The 27,676-nt window shown below is 34.6% G+C and overlaps 1 protein-coding gene across 1 annotated transcript in view; it reads left to right on the top strand.

The window, feature by feature from the left end:
- The window catches only part of GRID2 (glutamate ionotropic receptor delta type subunit 2), a 4,699,489-nt gene that overhangs the window by 4,635,693 nt on the left and 36,120 nt on the right, over positions 1-27,676 (top strand). The window contains exon 15 of the mRNA XM_044061387.1: positions 8,160-8,400. Within this exon, the coding sequence (XP_043917322.1) occupies positions 8,160-8,400 (241 nt within the window). The remainder of the gene's footprint in view (positions 1-8,159; positions 8,401-27,676) is intronic.

The following is a 27,676-nucleotide window of genomic DNA, read 5'->3' as shown; positions in this document are numbered from 1 at the left end:
TAATGAATGCAATAGTGAGCGAAGAGGCTTATAACATAAAAGATGCTACATATGTGATGCAAAAGGAAGTGGTGATTCCAGTAGGTTTGATATATGCAGATGACATAGTTGTAGCTCTGAAAGAAGTGAATGAGAGTTTTATGGTGAGATTGTTTAAATATAAGTGCAAAAATATGGGAGATAACGAGAACATGAAAAAGATAAAAAGAATACGTAAACAAAGAAATTAAAGATTACCAAGAAAAATATTAACATGGATAATAAAAATTGATGATGTAGTGAAAGCTAGAAGGATCTGTTATAATTCTATGATGAAAAGATATTAGAATCTAAGTCCCTTGGAAAATGTACCAGAAGAAGTTCTTAAAGTAATTAAACTAAGGAAAAAGAGGAATACCAAGATAGTAGAGTTTTAGGATTTCCAATAAAGACTGGTAATAAAGAAGTTACAAGTAAAAGGGAAAATGTCACATAAAAAGAAAACTGAAAGTTTGTTTATTTTGTGGGAAGGAAGAGACAACAGAGCATTTTTTTCTGAAATGCAAAAGAATGATGTGTGTAGAAAATTTTCTTTTGAGAATATTAATGGCATAAACTATATAGATAAGAATATGATTACATATGGACATTATAAGAATAGGATGAAAGGATACGTGAGAAGGGTAGATAATTTATTTTATGTAATATGGGTTATTTGGAATTACAAACTGAATGAAATTTTGTTTAATGGGAAATGGATTTTGGCAGATATATATTATAAAAAGTCAGATTATGGCTGTAGTAGGAGTGGAGGTAATTTATGAAAGAATAATAATAAAAGCATAGCTGGAGTAGTTAAGAGGGGCAACTGTCCTGGGCTCAAATTATTGGGGGATGCTCAATCATCCAATCTCAATCTTTAATGCAATACCTACTTTTAAAACCCAATATTTCATATGAGGTCAAACAAGAGTGCTTTAGTGCTCTCTGCATGGTCTAAACTGTAGCAACTGTTTGCTGCATTGTAGTAAGCAGTTAGGTACAATATAAAAGTTAAAAAAACAACACTTTTGTTTTTGTTAACTAAATCCTGAAAGCCTAGTGCTCACTACAGGCAGGGTGTAAACTGTAGCAAGTGTTTGCTATATTTGTAACAAACAGTTTGCTACAAATTTTAGAATATTTTTTTTTGTTATTAAAACATGAGTGCCTAGTGCTCAGTGCAGGCAGGTTATAAAATGTAGCAACTGCTTTCTACATTTGTAGGAAGCAGTTTGCTATGGTTTTTAACAAGATTTTTTTTTTTTAATAAAATGGAAGGAGGGCTGCAGGCAGGGCACAGAAATGGAACCTGATTGGCAAGGCATGAACCAGTGTTGAACATGTGTGCATCTGGCCACCTGATTGGTAGTACTTTTTTTTTTTTTTTGCTTTCCAGTGAAAGAGTTGAGAGAGACATTGATCTATAATAAGCCAATCATTACAATGTAGTGACTGGTTAAAACAATAATGTGTTTTTTAATTTTTTTTTTGCTCTTCACTTGAGGAAATGAGAGGGTTCAACACTGGTTCATGGTACCAGCACTTTGCCCTGACTGAGACAGGTACACATCTGAATAATAATGACGTTGTTATAAGAAAAATGATAAAAATAGTTAAATAGAAATGCATGTATATGTGTATCTGAAAATAAATAGATTTTGTAAATGCGTAAATAAAAGATCTGCACTGCTTTTCTTAAGTGCTGTGGGATCTTTTACATCAACCTGAGCTACCACCAACTCATGTAGATGGGACCTCCATTTAACATCTCATCTGGAGGATGACATGCTCAGGAGGGCAGCATCCCCCTTATGCTGCACTACAGTGTCAGGAAAAGAACCTACAGTCTTCTACAACAAAGGTGATTGTGCTACCTGTTGTACCATAATAATGCAAGTTAGATTTTTTGCATCAGAAACATGATATTGTTGCTTAATGTTTGACTATTATAGCTGTATGGTGTCAACTGTGATGTAAATAACAGAACTGCAAGCTAATGGTTAGACTGTTGTAGCTCTAATACTATAGTGGAAATCATGCCTTTCAGTGAAAACTGAATTATATCACCGGTGAAAACATTTAGAGTAAATACCACATCTTGGGTGGACAGCTTAAAGAAATAATATACCTGCACAAAGTATTTGGTTAATTATTATGTTAGCTTTGAAGTTATTCACCACTTGGATTTACTGTATCCTATATTATGTCCCTTGAATTGATCAAATAGTTAAACATTGCTTTAATGCATTGCCTAAATGTATTTGTATGATGCTTTTTTGTAGATGCTTTTTAGCTTTTTAGGCAGTTAACTATGCTTCTTTTAAATTAGGTTTCAATTTTAATGTCCTTATAGAGTGGGATCTTGTGATTTATATAGTTGCACGGACAAATCTCACTCTGTCAATTGTCATTTCCGTCTTCACAGTTGTAAATTAAACTTCATAAATGAGGGATCTTGTTAAATGAGCAGTTAATTCTTCATGCACTAAAGCAATTTAAAAAGCAGTAAAAGCTTTGCTCTTAAAATGCTTACATTCTATATCAGCTGTTAATCCTGTCTGAATTGCTTGTGTTTCCATTTTTATCCCATTAACATTTAGGTGCTATGATCTGACTCCAACTAGAAACACAGTAATGGCCCATGAACTGCTAAGCCATTTTAAAATCTTCAAACTCTTATAGCTGACACACTATTGTATGGCTTTGTGCTATTCGGTTTGTATACAACTACATAATCTGTCCCTGACCTGATAGTATCAGAAGGTAGAATACAAGCAAGTACCACAGCAGGTGCCAACTGTATGAAGACGAAGGCCTGAAGGGCTTTATCAAATATCGACAGGCTGAGAAAGAAGGGAAATGCTTCTTTTCAGTGTTAAATGGAAGAGGCAGAAGATATTATGAGTGGCTCATCTGAAATAAATGGCCTTGTGTGTGGAAGACAGACATTTAAGTAGTTAGAGCAAGTTCATAACTTGCCTGCAATAACCAGTCAGTTCAGAACTGAAATGACAAAATGAAAACTTTTGATTTCATCAAATTAGCTCTTAAAGAATTTCTTATATTGCTTGCAAACTTTCAAAAACAAAATAATAATATCACCAAAGTGTGCCTCTTCAATATTTTGTATACTAGTCACATATACTTGTCTATTACAGATAACGTCTACATAAAAGTAAGATCCCTGGTTGTCTGAGCTATTGTGGTCTTTTTTTTTTTCTGGCCTGCAGGGCAAATTCTGCAAAGATAACTTCTAATATTCATAATTAAGGAACTAATTTATATGTGACGTTTATTGCCAAGCAAACAGCATTAATTATCATGGTTGACTTGCTATGCAGACATCTAATGAGTAAATAGAAATATAGCTTTTCCAGAATGCTACCGAGAATACATGCTCAGAAACAAAACAAAAAAAAAAAAATTAAAAATCAATGATTGTACAATTAGTCTGAACATCTTACCCATATATTTAACACAGCTTAGTAAATTTGTCATTTTGTTCATCTTAAACAAGGATGGTCAATTTGAAGGCAGTGGCTAGGTTCTCTGTCATGAATATTTATCACCTGCATTTAAGATCAAAGAATGCTTTGTCAGTGATAGGTTAAGATTCTTGTGGTTAGAACTTTAGAATCTATGACCAGATCCATTGATTTGAGGTTCAGGGCTGAATGCTGTTTTGTTGTTATTAGATGACTATGCACAACAAAAGAACAACTGACAAAAACAAACACCAGAAGCAGTGTCAAAATTATGCATCTCCCCAACCATGTTTTATAGTTAGACTTGATGCTTAGAGTGGTCAGTCCATGCACTGCCATGCATATCCTAGACTGATACTGCACATACTATTTTATTCTTTGTTGTCTGTGGCATAGCCAGTAGGTATGGACTGCATGCTACATTTTCACTTATGTTCCAGTGCTTTCTGCCTTCCACTGCCTCAGTTAAGGTACAATTGCTATAGCAGGCCCTACCAAGATGTTCCCCTGCTGCCCTAGTTGTTTGCACAATGACATGTTGTTTATCAAAGCAAACATTACAGATATTTTTCTACAGACATCTGTATTGCATTGTAGTAGACTATCTAATCTGTCTAGACATTGTAACCATCACTTCAGTAATCTGAATATATTCTATACTATACTTTGCATTGGCTGTGTTTTTAATCTGTGGGTTACATATAAAGGTCATCAACAAGGGGGCTAGAATATGTTTGGCATCCCCTGAAGCACACAACACACAACATATCACACTTGGTCTACTCCCTGCTTGCATATTACCCATGTGTATAGACCTGTCTACCTAGCAAATGTGTATGCACCTGGGAGCGCTACAGACTCCTGAAAGCCCAAAACCCTGAAGACCAAAATCCTGAGACCAAAATCCTGAAAACTCAAAATCCTGAAAACACACAGCATACCAACACTTACTATATTCCAGCACAAGTACATACAGAGCAAATAAAACACAAGCCATATTACTCTTCTCTAAGTATAAGCAGGGAGGACAAGCCCCCATGCACCCCCCCCATACCCCCTGCTACTTAAATATATCAACTCTGAGATTGCACTTAGTGTACTGAAGTGCAGTCTCAGAGTTATTATATTTAAGTAGCAGGGGGTGCAGGGGGGCTTGCCCCACTGTGTATAGTTGAAGGGTAATATGTTTCTGTATGTACTTGTGCTGGAATATAGTAAGTGCTTGTATCCAGTGTGTTTCAGGATTTTGAGTTTTCAGAATTTTGGTCTCAGGATTTTGGTCTTCAGGATGTTGGGCTTTCAGGATTCTGTAGCACTTCCATGCACCTACCAAGCAGGTGACCTTATGGGAAACCCCCCATAGGAACTGTTTGTACAGGTCAGATGTATGCTAAATGTGAATCATGTGAGCTGCCTCCTGCATAGTGCACGCACACACACACACACACACACACACACACACACACACACACACACACTTTCAATAATGCCCTGGATATTGCAGACCACCTGGTAGCTCAAGGAGCGGTAGCCCTTCCTGTTGATGTATCACAGATCCTGTAATGCAGACAGGGTCTTGGTAGCAAAATATCTGAAGTCTATGGCTCCAAGGATCTTCAGAATCTGGGCTGTCATGAAAAGCCTGTATGGTATTGGCCATTTCTGCAGATGACCTGAAGAATCAAATATTACTAAACATGCTTGGCATGTTTTTCTTTCCCTTTTATGATTAAAACTTAAAGATCATTATATGTTGGATTAAAAATTTAAGTTAATGGGCAAATCTCATTTAATAAACATAAATTTACTGTACCCTAACTGATGAAATAATTTGTAAAAGTTTCTTTGCTTTAGTTAATAACTTTGTAAAATCCATGCATAATGTTATTCAGAAACTATACTGTATATTTGGCAAGTTAGTTGTTTGCCTCTCCCCAGCATTTCACTTTATAAGCTATTTCATGAGGTAAACATTTTTGAAGGTTTTTTATGTTGAGCACAGTCACTATTAGGCCATTTTAGCAGCCTTTTGCCTCTTGCATTCACAATGTATGTCACTTTATCAGCATAACTTTTCTTTTTGCTTGATGGATACTATGTTTTCTTCCACTTTCTTTACTAACTTTTCACTACTTTTTGAATATAGGTTGCTGCTGCACATTTCTACCAGACTCATCAACATTTATTATGTATATATTCACAGTAAGCAGTAATAAAAGAAGCACCATCAAAGCTCTTGTGCAGTGTGTCTTGTTACATACACTGCTTCTGTCATGGATGGTGTGCCATTTTGATATGTGCATATTTATCTGCTTGCATGTAAGTGTGTGGACACATTAAATGTCAGGACCTCAGGCCAGATAAAAGAATAGGTTTTTCACTACCTGCATTCTAAGATGACACTTGCACTCCCTAGAGGTAGCAGCTAGCATTCCAACTGGTCAGTCAGAGAAGGGGCAGGGGAAAATAGGTACTACAACAGACTCTTGAAATGGTGCTGGTCTCTTACAATTCGGAAAACCAATTATTCACTGGAAAGGCAAACAAGGGGAAATAGTATGTTACATATGGCTCAATACTTACCAAATTGTGTGTAGTACCTGGATACAGCTCCTGTTGCCAATCCAAGTTGGAAATCTGCTTACAAACGAGTAAAAGTGTTACTTGTACTAACATTTACTGATTTTGCCAGTGATTCCAGCAACAGTAATACAGTGCTGTACAAAAGCAGGAATACTACATGTCACAAGATCAAGTTCATAAGGCAGTATAATTTTTTGAGAGCTAAAATCCCTTGCCATGCTGCCTTCTTAGTGGCGAAGGATGATAATAAGTACTTTTTTAAAGAATGTTTTAGGCCTGATTTCCTAGATATATTAGATGTTTAGTGCTGCAGTGTGCATTGCAGATATGCAGAGAATCCTAAGGTTTATGAGCAGTTATGCTAGAAAGCATCTACACATTTAATTAAGTCAGCACATCAGAAAATCCATTTTAAAAAACAACAACTAATTTTGGCACCTCAGCACCATAAAAATTCATTGCCAATCATTAGCGGACCAGAGTTCTACTGTGGAGACCCCTAACCGGGAAAAGCTGAAAGACATTAGTTTTATACTTTTCCTGTTGGACTATTCAACTATAATAGATCCTTCCTTGCATATACATCGGAAACCTTCTTTGTGAACTACATACTATAGTCTTCTATATATATATATATATATATATATATATATATATATATATATGTGTATATATATATATATATATATATATATATATATATATATTTTTTTTTTTTTTTTTAATCTTTTTATGTCAGGCATCCTTCTTCAGGGGCAGTCTCCAAAGGTAGGTATTGGAATAGGTGTCATGCAGTTATTGGTCAACACCTTACAATGCATAGTGCTACACACGATAGTGTTTATGTTGGTAAGATTGTCTGTGGTCTAATTGTAAGTAGTCCCAAGACCCGCTGAAGGTGGTACAATTGGTGATGCCATCAATGGCCACTGCTAGTTTTGTCTCCTTTGTATACAGATTCTGATTTCAATGTTTTTAGGTCTGGCTAGACATGTGTTTGATGAGTAGTAGGATGATAGAAATAACTCTTCAAGGGCCTCACCTGTTGCAACTAAATAGTTCAAACATTTCTAGCAGGAAATGTCTCAGACTTCTCTAGCTAATATAAGACATCCTGTATAAAATGGAATCTTACCTCTACCCAGATATTAACTTGATTATGATGCTTCTGTTGTTGTTCAACTAAAATGCCTTCTACAACTTCAGGTGTATGAAATGTACTGTATTTGTAAACTTATATAAAGATATTCTCTGAAATAATTAGATGACTGTGTGACAGAGGTACCATTAAATAAAGCTATGTGAGTAAAGTTTTTGTAACCCATTGTATCAGGTATAGATAATGATTTCTCCTTTATTACAAAGGCTGAAAGACTGTCGCTCAGTTAAGATATTTATAGCTGTCTGTGCATGTTTTCTTCTTCTCCTTAACAAGAAAAATTATACAGAATGCATTTGATATTATACATTGCTCTACTTTAGTGGGGAACATAAAAACACATGACATATAGCAAGAATAGTTAATTGTATCCAGCAGTTGCCTAAAAATCCAGGAATTAATCCATTGCAGTCCACTATAATGTATATTTTGACTTCCCAGCTAACCTCTAGAAGTTGTACAGTAGTGCAGAATTAATGTCTTATGAGCAATCTTCCCTGAAAAATGTGTTACGTTAGTGACACTATTTATAATAGAAACATTTGGACAATCTCAAGTTTTGATATTCAGAGATTTGATAAACAATGGATGAATATTATGGGGCAGACTTTATTGATAAATAGTTTATGATGTTTGGCTGATCTTACTGTTAATGACAACATTTTTGTAGGTGCATATGCATTAGCATAAGTGGAAGTCTTGGATTCAAAACTAGAAAAAAATCATTCTGCAACAATAATACTGTTATAAATACCACATACTTCAGCTTATTATAGTATGCAAAGCATAAACATGTTCCAGTTTGTTAGACTCACAATAAATCATTTTTGCTGGTGATTCCATTTTAAGTTACCTCAGTGAAGTTACTGGTTGGTTATTTTAAAAGTACTTTTTCTTCTGCTTTTACCTAGGATCCTGGAATTACAGCAGAATGGAGATATGGACATCCTGAAACATAAGTGGTGGCCAAAGACTGGACAGTGTGACCTATATTCACCTGTGAGCACAAAACAAGGAGGCAGTGCCCTGGACATAAAGAGCTTTGCTGGAGTTTTCTGTATCCTGGCGGCTGGCATCGTCCTCTCATGTTTCATTGCAATGGTTGAGACATGGTGGAACAAGAGGCAGGGATCCCGAGTCCCTTCAAAAGAGGTAATGATAGTAATAACATTTTTATATAAGTCTAAAGGTATCCACTTTTTGTCAGTTATAAGAAACAGTACAGAGTTACACATTTACTTGTAATGTATAACTTTTTTCATAACATAGCACCTAGAAATATCATCTCAGTGGGGTTTTATGGTTTCATCTCTTTAACAGCCCCTCACTAATTATAATAGATGTACCCCCATCCTGTGTCACACATCAGTTTATGTCTTAGAGTAAAGACTTGCTGGTGTCTTTTTCATAACAGCTTACTTCCCTTATATGATAGGCAACACTTTGGGCCAGCTTCCAAAAGAGTTGTTCTTAGTGTATGTATGTCTGCCCTGATTCCAAAAGACTTGCTTTTAGTGTAGGAGACTTACTTTGGTGTAAAGTCTATTGATAAGCAGGCTTACTATACAGACCAGATTCCAAAGACCTGCTCTCAGCCTGCTCTCAATGTAAATGGCCATGGACTGAGAGCAACTCTTTTGAAATCAGACCCTTTGTCTTTTGCTTAATGCAATCCTGCATCAAAAGAATTCTATTTCTGTTCTTGTTTTTTATTCTATTTTTTTTCTAAACGTTTATTTTCAATAACAATTGATAAACCTTAATGGTGTATTTTTAAAAGTTTTGATTTTATATAACAGATCAGCATTTGAGATTGCATAGCAATAAGACTATGGAACTTGGTAAGTCCTATTATAAATATAACTTCTAAATGTTGTTTATGGAGTGATGCTGACTGCAATGTGTGTTATGGCTAGCAGGATTGCAGTATGTGAAAAGACTGCATCGTAGAACTGTGTTTGGATGAAATATTATATTCCTATAATTTCACCTGCTCTGTGCATGTAATGCTGATTAATGTCCTTAACATAAGGAAATTTGAGACTGTCTCAAATCAAACCAAGTAAAACATAGCTATCCTTTCACTCCTGGAACTGGTTACTAATTTAAGTAAATGAGTAAGTCATAGCAAAGGATAAGTACCAACCTGAAAATGCTATGCATACCACTCAATCTCTTAGTGCAAGAATCTTGAATAGAGTGAAAAATAAGGAGTAACAAAGGCATAAAAATCAGAGAAAGATTTTAAATATTGCTGTAATAAGCTTAGAATGTTGGTTGAATTACAGTTTTAGCATTAACATGCATTTTCTGAAAGCTATGAAGTCTGAAACTACACAGCTTGTCATTATTTAGTGACTTCTATCCACAATGATTTGCCAGAAAACCATAAATTTTATGAGAAGCAGAACAAAAATATGAGGCAAAATATTTGAAAGTCTGCAAAATTCTATACAGTTGAGAAGGTTTTAATTACCTTCAACACAGAAACCACAAACTGAGTTTTGCTGTTGTAAAATCTGAAAGTGAAACAAAGTTAATGCTCATCAGGCCACACTCAGACTTTCAGCACAATAAATGAGGAGCGCTGGAAAAAGAATATCCCAAAGCAGAACAGCATAATTGCTTGGAGGTTCCATATCCCTTGGCAGCTCACCTGATACACATTCTCTGCAGAACGGCCACAATCACCCGGATTGGGGTTATATCAGTGAATTCACTTGATTTTCCAAATGCAATATTAGCATATAACATTGTAGAAAAGAAAAGCTACGTAGTGTAACAATTTAAAAACTGCAAAATTTGTGTTTGCCCGTTAATGGATTTCTTCTGTATCAAAGTTGATCATACTTTACGGTAAAACTGCCAAGAAAATTAGAACTCATTTGAATGACTACCTCAAAAATAATTGAACTTTAAATGCATCTTGGTCCATTCAGTGTACCTACATTTTTGTAGTTAAAGTAATTATAACCAATTATTCTCAGTCTCTTTTGATACATTCACTTTGTCATTGTGTATTCTGTAACCCTTGTAATATATATCACGTTTACCTCTGGTGGTAGGTTATCCTTGAAGTGCATAATAGTTCTTAGAAGTGTTTTTCCATGTTTCCACGGATGCGCCTCTTTTATTTTTATATCTTAATTTTACCTTATGGAGTTCTTGTTGCCTGTAATTATTTTTTTACATTATTTCTCTGCAGGGAATTAAAGGTGTTCAAATCATACCATTTTTTAAAATATGTATTTACTGCTACTGAAAGATCATCTTCCCAACAGTCTGGATTAAATTTGAGCACAGTTTTGAATATTTTGTGTGTATGTGAGTATGTGTGTGTTATTGTCAGGTAGTCTGGCTTAGTCTCCCAGACTGGAGTTAAACGGACATGTGAGAGTGTAGTCAGTCATAAAGCTATCAGCCAGCCCTCTCCTCAATGACACTTTGCATCATGCAGAACAACTCAGGCTTGTTTGTAGATCTGACTTCTACCTACAGCATGCCGACTCATCCATCTGGTTGGACAATGAGATGGGAGGCTACCTATCTTGGGCCTGCCCACTTCGCCCAGTTGGCAGCTTCTTGAGCTCATCATTGTGCGCCTGATGTCATACTCTCATGCCATTAATCAATTCATCAAACTGAATCCAGAGCTTATCTAAATAATCCTATCTTGGTTTGTGATTTACTGTGGAATTAACTGGTACGAGAAGTTTTATTTCAATTTATATTTTATTTTATTTTATTTTACCAGTGTTTTTCACTGTTTGTAGGAAGGAAAGGATAACTTGTAGACTTGTTTTATCTTTAATTTTCACTGTTGGTTGTTAGAAAGAGATCTGATTTAAACATGCAAGCTTTAGCCATCCTGGGGGCCTAGTCAGTTATAACTTCACACAGACTGCAGAGAGGAAAATCCAGAGCTTATCTAAACCATTCTATCTTGGTTTATGATTTACTGATATTTATTGTAAAAAAAATGAAACTACCAGCATGACATAAAGGAATTACAGCTTTTGTCTGACTTTAAGAATTTGTACGGTCAGAACAACAACTTTACTGTACTTACTTTAGTATTTAGCTGTACATTGCTAGTGTGATTTTTCTCATAATTGTTGATTTCGCTTTGAATTCTGGTGTTACTGATTTTGATTTTTTTTTCTTTTACAATTTTGTATTAGTTTGAAGCAGAATATGGATTCCTTAAATAAGTATGCCATTAATGATTTGTTAAAGCATAAATACTTTGCACAGTATATTTAATGCTATGCACATTTAAAGTTAAGACCTAATAACACTGGTGATCTGTATTCCTCGTGTCAAAAGTTGGATGATTTGCTTACCATTAGTAGTAGTAAATCTAGACTCACTGATGATGATTGCACTTGTGCAATCGGCATAGCTTGGAGAGCTGTTACATGTATTAATGACTGGACTGGTGAGATAAATAATGTTAGGCAAAGAGCAAACAGAACACATTTAGGAAATGATGTGGCTATTGTCTGTACAGATCATTCAGTACTTGAGTAACAAGATGATGCCCCTGACAACTTTGGAAATCTGGATGCAAGTATTCAGCAATCTGAGGATTCCTTGTGTTTAGAAGGAAACAAAAAGAAAGAATGGAAGAAGTTCACAACAAATTACAATGGATGAAAAGAAACTGATAAATGTCTGTAAAACAGAGCAATATCAACTAAAAAAGGACACTGCTTTGTTATATAACACACAGATTACAGGGAATTATAACATTTTTCTATCAGAAAACCTTTTGTCTACAGAAAAAGGCATACTTTTTTCCAAAAGAAAAGGTAGAAAAAAGAGCAAAGGGCAGGTGAAAAGGAAAAAATCTAAGTTGAATGTGAAAGGCCTGAAGAATATTACTGTAAGAATAAAGAAGACAAAGACAGATGTTGACTACATGGCTCAAGCTGTAGGTGTACAAAGTCAGCTGGATGAAAATGGTGTGCATGCAAATTTAAAATGCAATGAAAAGTGTGATTAATACGACTAATTATGATGAAGATCATTTCTTTGTAACAATTGATAGAGCAGATATTACTGTATTAGAAGTTGAAGATTCCTCAGATCTGGTCACAAAAGATACTCTTGTAATTTGAAAATTCTGTTATTCGACAAACTGATACTTACATTTGCAGAGAAGATAATGAACATCGAATAGTGTTTTGCTTGTCAGGAGCAAAAATACAAAGATGTAAGATAAGCGTCAGAATGCCTTAATGTAAAGATGTATGATTCTGTTTTCATTCATGCCAGTACAAATGATCTCATCCACGAGGACTTTCTTACTGTTAGTAGGGAACTTACAGTCCACTTAGATGGTATAGCTTGTACTGGTGTTAGGATGTATTTTTTTTACAAATCACGTATAGAAAGGATAGTCAGGTCACTGTGAATGAAAACATTTTGGGGTAAATACCTGCATGAAAAAATGTTTTATTTTAAAAAATGGAAGAGTGTAGAGCATCCAAGCCTAGGTTTGGGCACGTGTTCAGACAGGGTGAAGTGCATTTGTCAAGATAACGGAAGATCATTTTTGCAGCAGATATTTTACAATATTGGACAAACACTAGGAAGGATTTTTGCCAGGTCAAACATTTAACACTTCATAGAGAGCACCATTTGATGCATCTCTGATGGTTGTTAATGCTAGGAGCATTCATAATCAAGTTTTTTTATTGGAAAATCTGCTACGTTTCTACAAGATTGATGTTGCTATTGTTTGTGAAACATGGTTAAAGAACAATGATTTGATTTTAGTTTTGTCAAGATATAAATGTTTTACTGTAACAGACATTCCAACAAAAAGTCAGGTGGAGATGTTATAACAGGGATTAAAGATAGGTATGAGACCTGTGATTATTACATGGTCAGTGATAACACCAATACTATAGATTGTGTAACTGTGATGATAAAGACAACCCTGGAACATATAACAGTTGTTGGAGTGTCAATGTCAAGTGCAGATGACCTAGAGGAATTCATACATTTTTTGCATGAAACACAGGAGGGAAGAATAATATTAGCTGGGGACTTAAATATACCAGAAACAGTTAGGAATAATATTGATTCAACAATATTAGTAAGGAAATTATTCACAATGTATGTTTAGGAACAACAATTGCTTCAGATTGTAAAAAAAAAAAAAAGCTACCAAGGAACAGAACATACTAGATATTGTTTGTGTTCCTAAAGAAATTACTGTTACATCAAGTCAAGTTTTACCACCATTGATGTGCAGTGACCATGCGGTTATTAAGCTTAATTTGTTGCTAGATAATACTGCCAAACTGAAATCTAAACCAATGCACAGAAGCTTAGTTACAGATTATATGGAAGCAAAACAGTCACTATGTAAAACTAACTGGATTTATGTGTTTAGTGGAAAAACTGCAGATGGAATGTGGAAAGTTTTGAAAGAGAAATTGTTTGAGTGCAACAACTCAGAACAATGCTTAACATCAGAATCTAGGCATACAATGTCAAGGGGATGTTTTCCATAAGAACAAGATGCCTGATTAAGGTCAGATACAAAAAATATAAATAATTGAAGAGAGGTTGAACTACAACTTTGAAAACTGAAATAAGCAAGCTGGACAGACAAGTTAAGCATATTGTGAGACAAGATCAAGAAAAATAAAAAAAAATGTATATAAAGATATTGAGCATAATAGGAAACCTTTTTATAGATATATAAGATGTGGAAGGAGTAAAGACATACAAACTGATAAACTGTGTGTAGATTATAACATTTATTCTCAGATACAACAGATTCTAGATATAGTTACACAATCTTATGCAAAACAGTTTGGCTACACAAAGAGGGTGATAAGTTGTCTTAGTGACATCCAGGTAACTGCAGAAACTGAAATTAGATTACACTGAAAAAGGACTGAGCAATCTGGATCCAATCAAAGCACAGGGAAGAGACAGAATTAGTAATAATGACCTGAGAACACAGTGATTGAAACTGTAGATTCATGTAAGGACCTGGGTATATGGGTAGATCCAGCTTTGAGTTTTTCGTATCATATCAACCAATTGGCTAATGATAGTTATAGAAGTATAGATTGTATAAAACAATTTATAAAGTCTAGGAAATCAGAAATGAAGTCATTGTTTGTTATATGGAATATGGAAACCTTATAGGAAAACAGGCATGATGAGTAAACTGGAAAGAGTACAGTGGAAATATACCAAGTGCATCCATGGATGTGAAAATTTAAGTTATTATGAAAGACTAAAATATCTGAACTTGCACAGTGTCTCTTATAGATATCTAAGATGAGATCTTATTCAGGTATGCAGGGCATTTAGAGACAACTATCTCTGGGAGTGTTTGGGGTTATCACAAAGTACTAGAGAATTATCAGAAAACCTATGTAGAAGATTCAAAATACAAAACATTCCTATAATGGAGCCAGACCAGGCCCAGAGGGAGGATGCCCCCCCATTGTAGAAGGAAGTAGCAGTCCACAAAAATCACAAAAACTGATAGGCCAAAGAAAAGCCAATAGAGTAGACTATTGAGGATAAGAAAGAAATTGTGTATTGTTACTATTATGCAAAAAAGCCCGGAATTTCCAAACACAAGATATACAAAAAAGATTAAGAGAGAAATTAGAGGAAAGAAAAATACTCCCACAAGAGAAATTGTCAGAACCCATATTGATCCATGCAATATAACAGATGTAAACAGGATATATTACTATGCAGCTAAATTAATAACAGATAAAATTCTACCACAAGAGCATGGGATAGTAAGAGAGAGGAAGGGGAGAAATTGAATACCGTCATGGAAGTATCGAATAGAGAAAACTATAAAGCAATTAAGACAGGAAGTGACACTGTTAGAGGAGTATAGAAGAGGAAACAGATCAACAAAAATACTCAGAGAGGTAGATGTGATAAAAGCAATGCACAATATTATAACGTATCAGGATTTATCATGCACTATTGCAAATAATAAACTAAAAGTATCAGTACAGTCAGAAAAACTTACAAGATACACAGATAAATATAAAGGAAAAGTACAAAATAAGTAATTTATTTATGACCCAAAAATGTTTTATACAGAATTGGCAAACAAGGTAAAAGGAATTGAAAGATAAACAAAAAAAATAAGAAATAGATACATTTTGGAGTAGTATTTATGAAGATCCTGTGGAACATAACAAAGATGCTAAATGGACAGAAGAAGCAAAAGAAAGAATAAGAAGTTTAAAGGTACAGGATATGAAATGGGATGATGTAACAGCCAGAGAGATTGAAACAAAGTTAGGAAAAGCCTCTAATTGGAAAACCCCAGGCCTAGATGCAGTACCTAACTTCTGGTTAAAAGTATTAACATCTTTGCATCTTTGAATGAAGATTTAGCCATAAGTAAGAACTTTATATGCCCTTCCTGAACAGACACCACTCTGGCTAACAACAGGAAAAAACAATGCTCCTACTTAAGAGTGAACCTGCAAGCTACCCTAAAAATTATAGACCAGTTCCTTGCCTTCTGACAACATATAAACTATGCACTGGAATTGATGCCGACAGAGTTTATAGTCATTTAGAAGAAAATTCAATTATGGCAATAGAAAAAAAAAGGGTAATAAAAGAAAGTCATATGGAACAAAGGATGATTTTTTTGTTTAAGATATAGTGAAGAACTGTAAAATGGGGAAGAATTTAAAGTATGGCATGGATTGACTATAAAAAAGATTTTGACAGTATCCCACATTCGTGGATAAAAGAGTTCTTAAAAATGTATAAGATACACCTTACACTGATAAATTACATCACAGCAACCATGAAACAGTGGCAAACCACGTTGTAACTAAGCCATGATAAGTGACAAATTATTATTCCAGGGATAAAAATCCAAAGGGGGGATATTCCAGGGTGACACTCTGTCATTGTTGCTCTTTTCCCTTGCCCTGAAGCCATTAAGCTGTCTGCTTAACAAATTAGGTCATGGCTATAATTTGGCTCTCAGAAAGCAACAAAGTAAAGACATCTCATCTTCTCTTTGTCAATGATATAAAACTGTATAGCTCACGAGATGAGGAACTGAAAGCAAAACTGAAAGTAGTCAAAACTTTTTCAGATGATATAAGAATGTCATTTGGTCTGAATAAATGTGCAAAAGCAACCTTTAAAGCAGGAAAGCTGCAGCACTAAGAAAACATCAGTTTGGGACACAAATGTGATAAAAGAGCTTGAGCAAGAGGGAGTGTATAAATATTTGGGAATTGATGAAGAATCAACAATAAAACATGAACGAATGCAAATAAAACTTAGTAAGAAATATTTTAGAAGACACATTTAATCCTGAAAACAGCGTTGACATCTAGGAACAAAATTCCAACTATAAACCAATATGTTGTTCCTGTCCTGACTTACAGTTTTGGAGTGATTCACAATTGGATAGATTAGACAGGAAAACAAGAAGGATGCTTCATCCTCATCAAATGATTTATAAAAATCAGTGTATACCAAGATTATATATTCCTGGTTCCGAAGGAGGTATGGGCCTATTTGAAATTGATTACATGTATAGAACTGCAATTATGAGATTGCATACATATCTGCTGATCTCACAAGGCCCAAATATAGTGAAACTTTTGAAACATGAGGAGAATAAATCTAAGATGACTTCCCTTCTTCGTCTAGCAGAAGAATATTGGCATCAGGTGGGAATGGAAATCAAACCAGAAGTAGATAAAAATCAGGCGGTAACTGAATGTGTCAGAAAACAAAAGAAAAAATATAAGGTGAAGGATCAGATGAGAAGGCAAGAAATGTGGAAAATGCATAAACATAGTTGCAAGTATTGAAAACTCCTGGAAGAATCCCATGTTGATCAGGATCGAATGCAGGAATAGTTAAGGAGAGGCAAATTTAAACCAAAAGATGAAAGGTTAATATTGGCGGCCCAAGATAGCGGGCTACGTACATGTTAGTTTACAAAGTCCATTGAACATGTGGGAGAAACAGACAAATGTAGGTATTGTAAAACAGAATTGGAAACAGTCGCATTCCTTGTTGCTGGTTGTGGCAGAAGGACCAAATACTGAAAAGCATAATAATACCAACAGTTCAAAAGGTCGATGTTTGAAAACCAGATATAGTGGCCCATGAAAAGAAGACAAAAGCAGCATCAATCATTGCAATCACCACACCCAGTGACTACAGTGTCTTGCATATAGAGAGAAACAAGGTCATAAAATATCAGGATTTGCAGGGAGAAATGAGAGCAATGTGGAAGCAAGATACCCAGACAGGTCCAATAGTAGTAGGAGCAATAGGTCTTATAAAAAAGACTCTACAATTGTACAGGTAACTCCGTACGAATTGCACAAAGAGTTATTACTGGGCACATTGCGGGTGCTACGAACAGCACTTCTGGCTGACATCAAACACTGAAACAATACTAATTTCATGAACTGTAATCATACTTTGACTTAGGAATGGGGTCCATTCCTGTCATGGTATTAGAAACCCAAAAGACTTGGAGAAATTAAAAGGGAAATTCTATAGGAAAAGTGTGCAAATTGGTCCTCAGGGAAAGTAGCTGATGCATGGAACAGACTATCAGATTACATTAAAGCAAGTACTTCTTCTTCTTTTGGCTTTTCACGGTCAGAGGTCGCCACAGCAGATCATCTGTCCACTCATGATTGGCAGTGGAGTTTTACGGTGTTATGTTGCCAGCCCGGCACCCAACCTTCCACAGAAGGCACACACATGCACACACTCACACCTAGGGCCAATTTAGAGTGTCCAGTCCACCTACTGCATGTCTTTGGGATGTGGGAAGAAACTGGAGCACCCGGAGGAAACCCACGTGACCACAGGGAGGACATGCAGACTCCACACAGAAGGTACCCCAGCCGAGGATCGAACTGGAGAACCTCTTGCTGTGAGGTGGCAACGCTAACCGCTGCAGCAAGTACTAGTTTAGATATTTTTAAGAACAGTCTGTACACTTATTATGGGTGTTATGGTATATTGGCAGGCTAGAAGGAAATTAATGTCCGTGCTTGAAATGTCTGTATGTATGTATGTAGGTATGTAAATTCAGGTCTCCCGGGCCACAGTTAGGACTTTATCCCACTACACCATCAGTGCAGACTACAGTTTAGAATTTTTCTGTTATAAAGGCAAGTTTTTAACCTCCTTCTAAAGTGCTCAGTTTCAGCATATTTAAGTGCACAGATGATATTTTTGCTATTATTCTATCATAGTATATCCTAATCAGAAAAAAATCAATATAATGAATTTAAACAATAATGATTTTTATTTTTTTTTTAATTGTGCACTATTACAAATGAATGTTTTAAGAATAAAATTATTTCAACTTTTTCATTACTTGTTTATCCCTTACTGGCAGACTACTGTATCACTTTCATGTTAATTTTTGCAGCTATCATTCAGTGACAGATGTGGGTATCTGCTAATAATTCTCCACCTATGAGTTACTGTGATTTTTGTCATGCATGATATCTTACACAAAGATCTATCGGCTGACCCTGAAAACTTTTATTTCAATATACAAGTTACAATACATTTTAGGCAAACACATATAAATATTGGTCAGTGCTTACTTTGCCATTACCAGCTGCTACCCAATCCCTGACCAAATATCTAATACAAGTGTAGAGGAAGATATGGTTGAGAGACTGAAACATTAGCATGAATCTGCATATAACCCTTCATATCCAAGTTTGTTTCTTGACATCTCATCCACCTCCCTGGGATTAATGTTGCAGTAGATGTCATTACTCAGAATGGTTGCTTGCAGTTTGTGGCTACATCTTTTCCTTGAGTATAATGTCTGGTTCAGTATTAGGTGGAGAGTTAAAGCATCAAGGATACCTTCTATGCCCAGCAAACATAAACATAGCCAATGCATCTGCAAGGCCCTTCATACCTTACTGACCATGCACTTCAGCACACAGCAACATTTAAAAGGCAGTACTTTTCATTTCAAGAAGCATGTGTTTCTTTCCATTTTTATTTTTCTTCTCTTCTTGTAGGTAACCATCACTGTATTTCATTTCCTTTTTAACTTGACTTGATATTTTATGATTCAGACCTGTGATTGTTTTTAAGTATCTTGTGTCATCAACTTATATATATATATTATATATATAGCAATTGTATTCAGGATCTTTTCTCCCCAAGCATCTACCACAAATGAGATATTCCCTGTAAACAAATACAAACAAATAAATAAATTCATGCCCTTGGGCCAGTGAGTGCTTCCTTTCACTGTCATACCAATTAGGGAAGTGTTTTTTATCTCACATTTTTATTATAAAACTGAGAGGAATGATGATTTGTCCACATTCTTGCTATGGAAATTAATGCTTTGTCTTTAGATAAAGCAGTGCCTCATATGCAGACTTAAAAAACTGACCTGAGGAATAACTTTCCTCCCAATGCATGCTAATGTAAGTCAGGGAGACCCAACAGTGAGTTATTCATGGCTTGAGCTGGTCCTTTCAGCACTTCTTTTAAAGCAGTGTAAAAACATCTAAGCACTGATGATTCATACCCAATAAACTAAAAACAAAAAAATGGCCAAGGCTAATGGTACAAACAGGCAATTTAATACAGTTCAGTAAGTGTTTCGTGGGAACAAATGCTCCCACTTCTTCAGACTGAATTACAAAGTTAATGAAACACTTTTAAATAGAATTCAACATAAACACTTGATGGTCAGCTGATTAATGAGATCCAATAAGACTTGAATAATAATTAAAAAACGCAATTAAAAAGCCCTAATAAGCTCAAATAAATATGCATTTGACAATACATGGCCAAATATAAATATGAATATAGATATAGAAAATACATATAGAAAATACATAATTAACAGGTTTGTTCTAATTTATGCCCTAAGGGTGGATAAAATTATCTCCTCAAATTCCTTAGCTTTAAAATGCAGGCTATAGAGCATGCATCATTTAACCCAGGGTATTTAAAAGCATCTAGTTAAGCTGCCATAACAGCTCACGTTGTTCCAGCCATAAGGAAAATGGCTCTCCCCTTACATGGTTGGAAATCTGATCAATTACTCTAAAGGAAAATATATGACCAGGATTATTAAGAACATGCATGGCTAAAGCATTCTGTGGTTTTAAATTTCTTATGGCATACCGATGCTCATATATTTGTTCCCTGAATTTCCTGTCGGTCTTACCTATATAGAAACCTTGGCAGGAATTACATTTAGAGTTAGTTATATCTCCCATGGCAAAAAAAAATTTCATATTGTTAACCTGATAATTAAATCCAGTGTCTATAAATTTGCAATAATTGGAAGCTTCGCATTTAAACATACTCTTAATATTCGTGACATATTTCTTCCTAGGAGATATTTCAAGTTAAAATCTTTCCTAAACACAATTGTGGGTGTTAAGGGTAATCTCTTCCTTACACTGTCATCTGCTACGATAAGGTTCCGATATCCCTCCAGAATGTTCTTAATATGGTAAGCATCACTGCCAAACGTTGTAATAAAGGTGAGGGAAAAATCAATACAAAAATGATTGTTATTATTGTTATCATCTGAGCAGGTCAGGTCTAGTCTACTACAGATACAGTCACTCATCTACCTCTGAACTATTTAAAATAGCTTTGAAATGTCTTGAATTCCTTTTAGAGGTTACTTCACATATTAATTCATCAATAAAATAATCTGGGTAGCCACGGTTCAAAAACAGGTTTTATAAAAAATTGCACTCCTCCATAAAATCAACTAAGTTCGAAATCATTCTGGCTGCCCTGACAAGCTGACCTTTCACTGCAGATTTTTTCTGATGAAGGGGGTGAGAACTAGAGAAGTGAAGGAAGGAATTAGAATAGGTATCCTTCCTATAAATGGTGGCCACATAATTTTGTCTAACCTACCCTTCTGTAAGAGTACATCGAATTATGCAATTCTATCAACATGGAAACTACTAGTAAACCATAAAAAAATGGTTGCACCATTGATGTATTGCAGGAACTTATTAAAAATATCAGATTCTCCTTCAAATATTTGGAAGATATCGTCCAGGTATCAGGTATAATAAATTATATGTTTTGAATAAGTGCTATGATTCAAAAAAAATTTCTTCTCACAAAAAAATCATAACAAATTTTTGAAGCTAGCCCCACAGGGAGACCCCATGGCCACCCCTTTCTTTTGAATATAAAAGGAATTCTCATATATGAAGAAGTTATTCCTAAAAATAATGCCCTAAAATTATTGGGCTCATCAAAGTTCATTATGGTCAATACCTTTACTTAATAACACCTCAGTTACACAATCTATACCCAGCTCATGTGGTATCACGGTATATAAATCATTTACAGCTATTGTTGCAAAATTGTGAGTTTCATTATACACCAAGCTGTTAATTTTCTCCAAAAAAGACCAAGAGTCCTTACAAATTTGGACTTCTTTAGTTACATACTTTTTCAAAATATGGTCCACATATTTAGCCATGGGATAAGTAATGCTGCTACGGCCATTTACTTTTGGTCAAAAAGAAGGGTTATAAAGGTCTTTATGTATCTTTGGGATACCAAAGATGATTGGGATTTGGGGGAGGCTAGTATAGTTAGATAATTCAATATTCCCATAGGAATTCTTGCTTCTATAAACACGTCATTCAAAAAAAATCTTGATCGGTCTATAGGCTGTATTAATTTCATTCAAAGAAGCTACTGCATAATTATCTGCATCTAACATTTGTTGCATACTCATCTTGTAGTGTGTTTCATTCATTATAACCAAGCCTGCTCCTTTATCAGGTTTGATAAAATGCCACTATCCATTAAAGCATTAATCAATTCTCAGTCATTCCTACTAAAATTAGCAACATTAGACCTATGACAAAGTTGGTACAAATTCCTAATATCATGCTCACATAATTACTCAAAAACAGAAAGGGTAGATTGGGTGCTAGGATTAATGATACCATAAGAAATGTAAAACCAGAGAATGCTTTAGCCAAGCATGTTATTAATAATCTTGGTCATATATTTTCCTTTAGAGTAAACGATCAGATTTCCAACAATGTAAGGGGAGGGCCATTTTCCTTACGGCTGGAACAACGTGAGTTGTTATTGCAGCTTAAACTAGATGCTTTTAAATACCCTGGGTTAAATGATGCATGCTCTATAGCCTGTATTTTAAAGTTAAAGAAATTGAGGAGATAATTTTATCCACTGTTAGGGCATAAATTAGTACAAACCTGTTGAGTATGTATTTTCTATATGTATTTTCTATATCTATGTTCATATTTATGTTTGGCCATGTACTCTTGAATGCATATTTATTTGAGCTTACTAGGGCTTTTTAATTGTGTGTTTTTAATTATTATTCAATTCTTATTGAATCTCATTAATCAGCTGACCATCATGTGTTTATGCTGAATTCTATTTAAGTGTTTCATTAACTTTGTAATTCAGTCTGAAGAAATGGGAGCATTTGTACCCACGAAAGCACTTATTGAACTGAATTAAATTGCCTGTTTGTACCATTAGCCTTGGCCGTTTTTTGTTTTTAGTTTGCAGTTTACACTTTGTTTGCTTTTATTAGTCATACCCAATAAAGATAGGAAGCATCACAAACATATGTACAATTTCTTTTGTCATTTTTTCCAAAGGTTGATGCTGATAATCCAAATTACCAATAATTTAGTGAGGTTACATAGTCTTTGGCATTTCATACCTGATCAGGAGCTCAGTGTAATTAACAATTTCGCTGGAAGAGATTTTACTTCCTACAGCTGTGGAGGAAGCTATCTTAACAACTGGGCCTTGCACAACAATTAGTTGACATATGAGTGCTTATGCCTCTACTCCAGTTGGGCAGAACTGAGGATATGAGTAAAACACAAGATGGCAGTAACTGTGGCTGGACTGCATACTGCAGTCATCTCCCATATTTATCAATGTTCAGTAATAAGGTAAAAAAATGCCATGTACCTTGTGTTGTTATATAAATACATTTTATTAAGGTAAGAATGAGATATAATTGCATTGTTTATATACATTATATGAAGAGCATATCTCATGACTACATAAGAAAAATTATTATCACAATTAACAAAGGCTAATTTGTACGAGTGTGGTATAAATAAGTTAAAACCATAAACTCTCTTGCTGGTTTGTGCCCAATGGTCTTGGCAGAAGATAATGACAGTATTTTTTTTTTTCATTATTTGTTCACTTTATCAGTGTGAACATAAAAGTTTGTTGAAGTTGGCACCGATTCTTGGAAGAACACACCTGTAGAACTTATTTTTGGGAGGTTTCATCTGATTTTAGATCACATGCTGTAGCAGACACATTTGGCAGACTCTGCATAAAAAAATGGTATACAGAAATGCTGCCAGATGCTTGGGTCAGTTATACATTTTTGCTGTGTTGTTCTGAGCTGAAAAAAATGTTGCCCTTTTTCTTTTGTTACTGACATCTTTGTTTTAATGGAAGTACGAATGCAGGTACTTAGATAATTAGCTTTTGAAATGTATTTTCCTTTCTTTGTAGGGGGCCAAGTATTCTGCAGTTTGTGTTTTCCAACTTCCTTGGTTGTTGTAAAAAAAAAGTCTTTAGTCTGTCACATTCAGAGTTATTTGATTCACATATTACAACACTTGTCTTGTTAAGTTTATTCAATTGAGTTTGACTCAGATGCACCACTTTTTGAGTATCGGCCTTAAGAATGAAAAAAATGCTGGATTGCTAGGCATGCACTTTTTAATTAGTTTTAGAGTATGTATCAGACTGACAGCTTTAGCTTTGATATTTAATTGCCGAAGGATCTTGCAGTACTTGATAACCTGGTGTTAGCTGGACCAGAAATTAATTCCTTCTTCTGTGGCTGGCTCCTTCGTTGTTGAGCATCTGATAGTTCTTATGCCATCTAGTAATAGCATTTTTTTTGTCTTTCCTTACATTTTCCAGCACCTTTTATTATTTTTGAAATGATCTGTTAAAGTCATTCATGCTTGTCATATCACCTAAGCTCAAATGTGTCCATGCATTTTGCATGCTGTACCTAGACGAAAGTAAGAACAAAGTGAATGCATGTAACATCCTTTACCTCTACAAAAACTGATATTTTTCATGAGTGAAGTATAACTAATGTGTTAAATATATTTACTTTCAGCAATCATTTGAAGTACTAGAATAATTCTGATGTGCTAGAAATCATATCTTATAAAAGTAATTTTGATTAATAATTAGTAAATAAATAATAGTACAGGCTTCTTCTGACAAAGAACTTTGCTCCTTGCAAACCTTCCTCTCTTGCTACCAGTGTGCATTGCAGTGACAGTATATTGCCCAGCTTAATGTCCATCAAAGAAGTTATAATTGAATTTTGAGGACTATATGTAAGGTGGGCTGCATCATGTTGTCCATTATGCAAGTGAAAATCATGGTAAAACATGACATAGTCAACTGTTTGCAATTTCTTTAGTATAGATCAAAGCGCATTTAAGGATGAACTCAGAAGTGCTATTTTGCATATTAACTTTGGAGCCTATAACTTCTTTTTTTACATTAAAATGTAAAGTCAGTATCATTGCTGCTTATGAGTGTCTGTTTGTTTACTATCAGTTTTAGATGACTCTATGGCAAGAACACCTGACTCGTCTCTCCTTAATTTTCCAGGAAGTCCCTGATTTTGACTCAAAATTTTACTCTGTCTCTCCTAGAGTGGTGATGGGGGGGGGGCTGGATTACAATTAACAAATAATGACAATGATTACAGTTGTAGACATTTTCTTCTTCTGCTTCAGAAAATGTATGTTAATCTAATCCAATTCTGCTAACATATCAGTTAGTAGGAGTAATATAAAAAAGTGTCCCTGTTTGCCCTGATTAGTTTTGGATTTTTCCACAATTCTGAACGTAAGAGGCTGAGGGCTATTATGGCAAGTGGCAGTCCTCCTGTGGACTGTCAACACTTCTGCCAGCAGATGTCTCCTCAGAGAATGTTTTCCTGCCACGGTAATCAAGAAATAAAAAAACGGGGGGCGTGGCCAAGGATGAACACAGGATAGCAGCAGATTTCTTCAGCTCCACCAATTTCATTACACTGACAGGAATTAATTACTTAAAAAATTAATTTTTGAAGTAATTTTCTTTCTAAATATGTTTGTTTTATATAGTTCTTGAACTATATCTAAAAAAGAAAGGAAATCTTAATAATATTCCTGTCAGAAATCACTTTGGAAATTTTCCTGTCAGTTTATCAGTCTGAAATGAGTTCCAGTAAGACAAATTCTCAAGACTCCAGCATCAAGAAAGAACTTCAGTCTCTGATAATTATAATCCAGCAACTTACTGCTAAGATGGATAAAATGGATACTAAAATAGACACCTTCATAGAAAAAACTACAAAACAAATAGACTTGTTACATATAGACCTGCAACAACAGAAGATCCAGATGACAGGCATAGAAGAAGCTGTGAATGACATGGAAAATAGAATACAAGAAGAGGAAATCAACATTGAGTTTCTGCTGAAACAAAATACACATTTACAAATCTGGATGACCTGGAAAATAGATCTAGGCACAATAACATTAGGATTTTTGGACTGCCAGAAAATATTGAAGGTAACAATATTACTTCTTTTTTAACAACATGGCTCCCTAAAACTTTAGATTTACCAGAAGCATTCTCTTTTGGTATTGAAAGAGCACATAGATCTATAGCTAATACTAACTCTAACAAAAACCATCCTAGATCAATTATAGTTAGATTTCTGTCATCTTTTGATAAAGAGATGGTTCTCAAATCTGCTTGGGCTAAAGCTCCTGTTAAGATTAATGAGACAACTGTGCGTTTTGACAATGACTATTCTTCCATGGTAATAGCTAAAAGAAAAGTTTTTCTGCCACTAATAAGGGAGCTTAAAAAAGCACAGTTTAAAACATACCTTCTGTTTCCTGCCAAGCTTAAAATCTTCTTCCCTGATGGTCCTAAAATTTTCGATGACTTAGACTCTGCTTTACTGTTTATCAAAAAAAATAAGATTTTGGAAAACATAGAAGAAATGGAATGGGCTAGTCCTTCGTTAAAGAGAATGTCAACTGAAACTTCGTGGAAGACTTCAGAGAAGAAGAAGAGACTAAAAAACAAATGATTTGTACTATGTTTTTTTTTCTCTCATCATTTTATTTTATTATTAATCTTTTTAAATATAGTTCCTGCATTTCCAAGAAGCAACAAATATTTTGAAAAAGATTTAATCAAAGTTATTCTCTGTGTGCAAAGAAATGTTTTGTTTCATAACTAGTTAAAATGTCTGGAGATTTAATGGCAAGTTGTGATTCAACTTGTTTCTCTTTCTGAAAAGAAGAAATAAGGTCAGTAATTTGATACATTTTTTTTCTTTATCTTTTTCTTCTTTTCTTTGTTTAAACAATGACATTCTATTTAGATTATGTAGTGGGTAAAGGGTGGGGGAGGGCAGGGAGAGAAGAGTAATGAAAATATGATTAATAGAATAATAACATATTTATTCCTTGTAAAAAGTTTATATGTTCTTAAATGCTATTCCTAATTATACTTTCTTGATTACACTGCTTATGCTTGTTTGTAAATAATCTGTCATGCTTTAACTAATAATAATTAGAACTAAATAATAGTAAATAATATGTTTTATTTTTAACTCTATTAATATAAACAGTAAGTAATATTCTATTGTATATACTTCTTATAGCTTTCTCTTACATTTTTTTATTTCTGCCTTACACCCTTTTACTTTCTACTCTCTTTTTCTTTTCTTTATTATTATATAGAAATGCTTTTGATCATATAGACACAGTAAATAATAAGATTTGCATAGGAGTTGAGTTGGGACAAAAATGTTGAGTTTTGTTACTTATTAATAATTTTGGGCTTGATTTCACTTGCATAGAGTCTGTAATAACCTGTAGAATGCATTGTGAAGGTTTTGTCATGTTTAGATGCATTTACACTGCTAAATGAATGTTTATCACTAGTTTTTAATAAGTTTTCCGCCAAAATGTTAAGAGAGACAATCTGGGATGTGGGCTGTCTCATGCACAGTGTCCATGAGCTACTTCAAAAGCTTCAACTCTCAGAATTCTCACAGAGAAGCTGAAAGCAGCTAGTCTCACCTTTGACCTAGATATCACATTGACACATCACAGATACAGGAATGTCACTACCAGGAAATAGGAATAATACAAATGTGACTATGTGAAGGAAAATGAAGTTTTAACATCTATATGTGAGTTATTTTATATAATTACTTAAATATCTATGTTATAATTCATAAAATATGTCAGTTATAATGAGTTTAAATGATACAGTTTCTTGTAGTAAGTAAATGTTTTATTTTAGAAGGCATAGAAAATGAAACATTTATTCAAGTGTT

The sequence above is a fragment of the Protopterus annectens genome, chromosome 2.part0 (genome assembly GCF_019279795.1).
Source record: "Protopterus annectens isolate FY-2018-M chromosome 2.part0, PAN1.0, whole genome shotgun sequence".
Lineage (NCBI taxonomy): Eukaryota > Metazoa > Chordata > Ceratodontiformes > Protopteridae > Protopterus > Protopterus annectens.
This window is presented reverse-complemented; position numbering and strand designations above follow the sequence as displayed.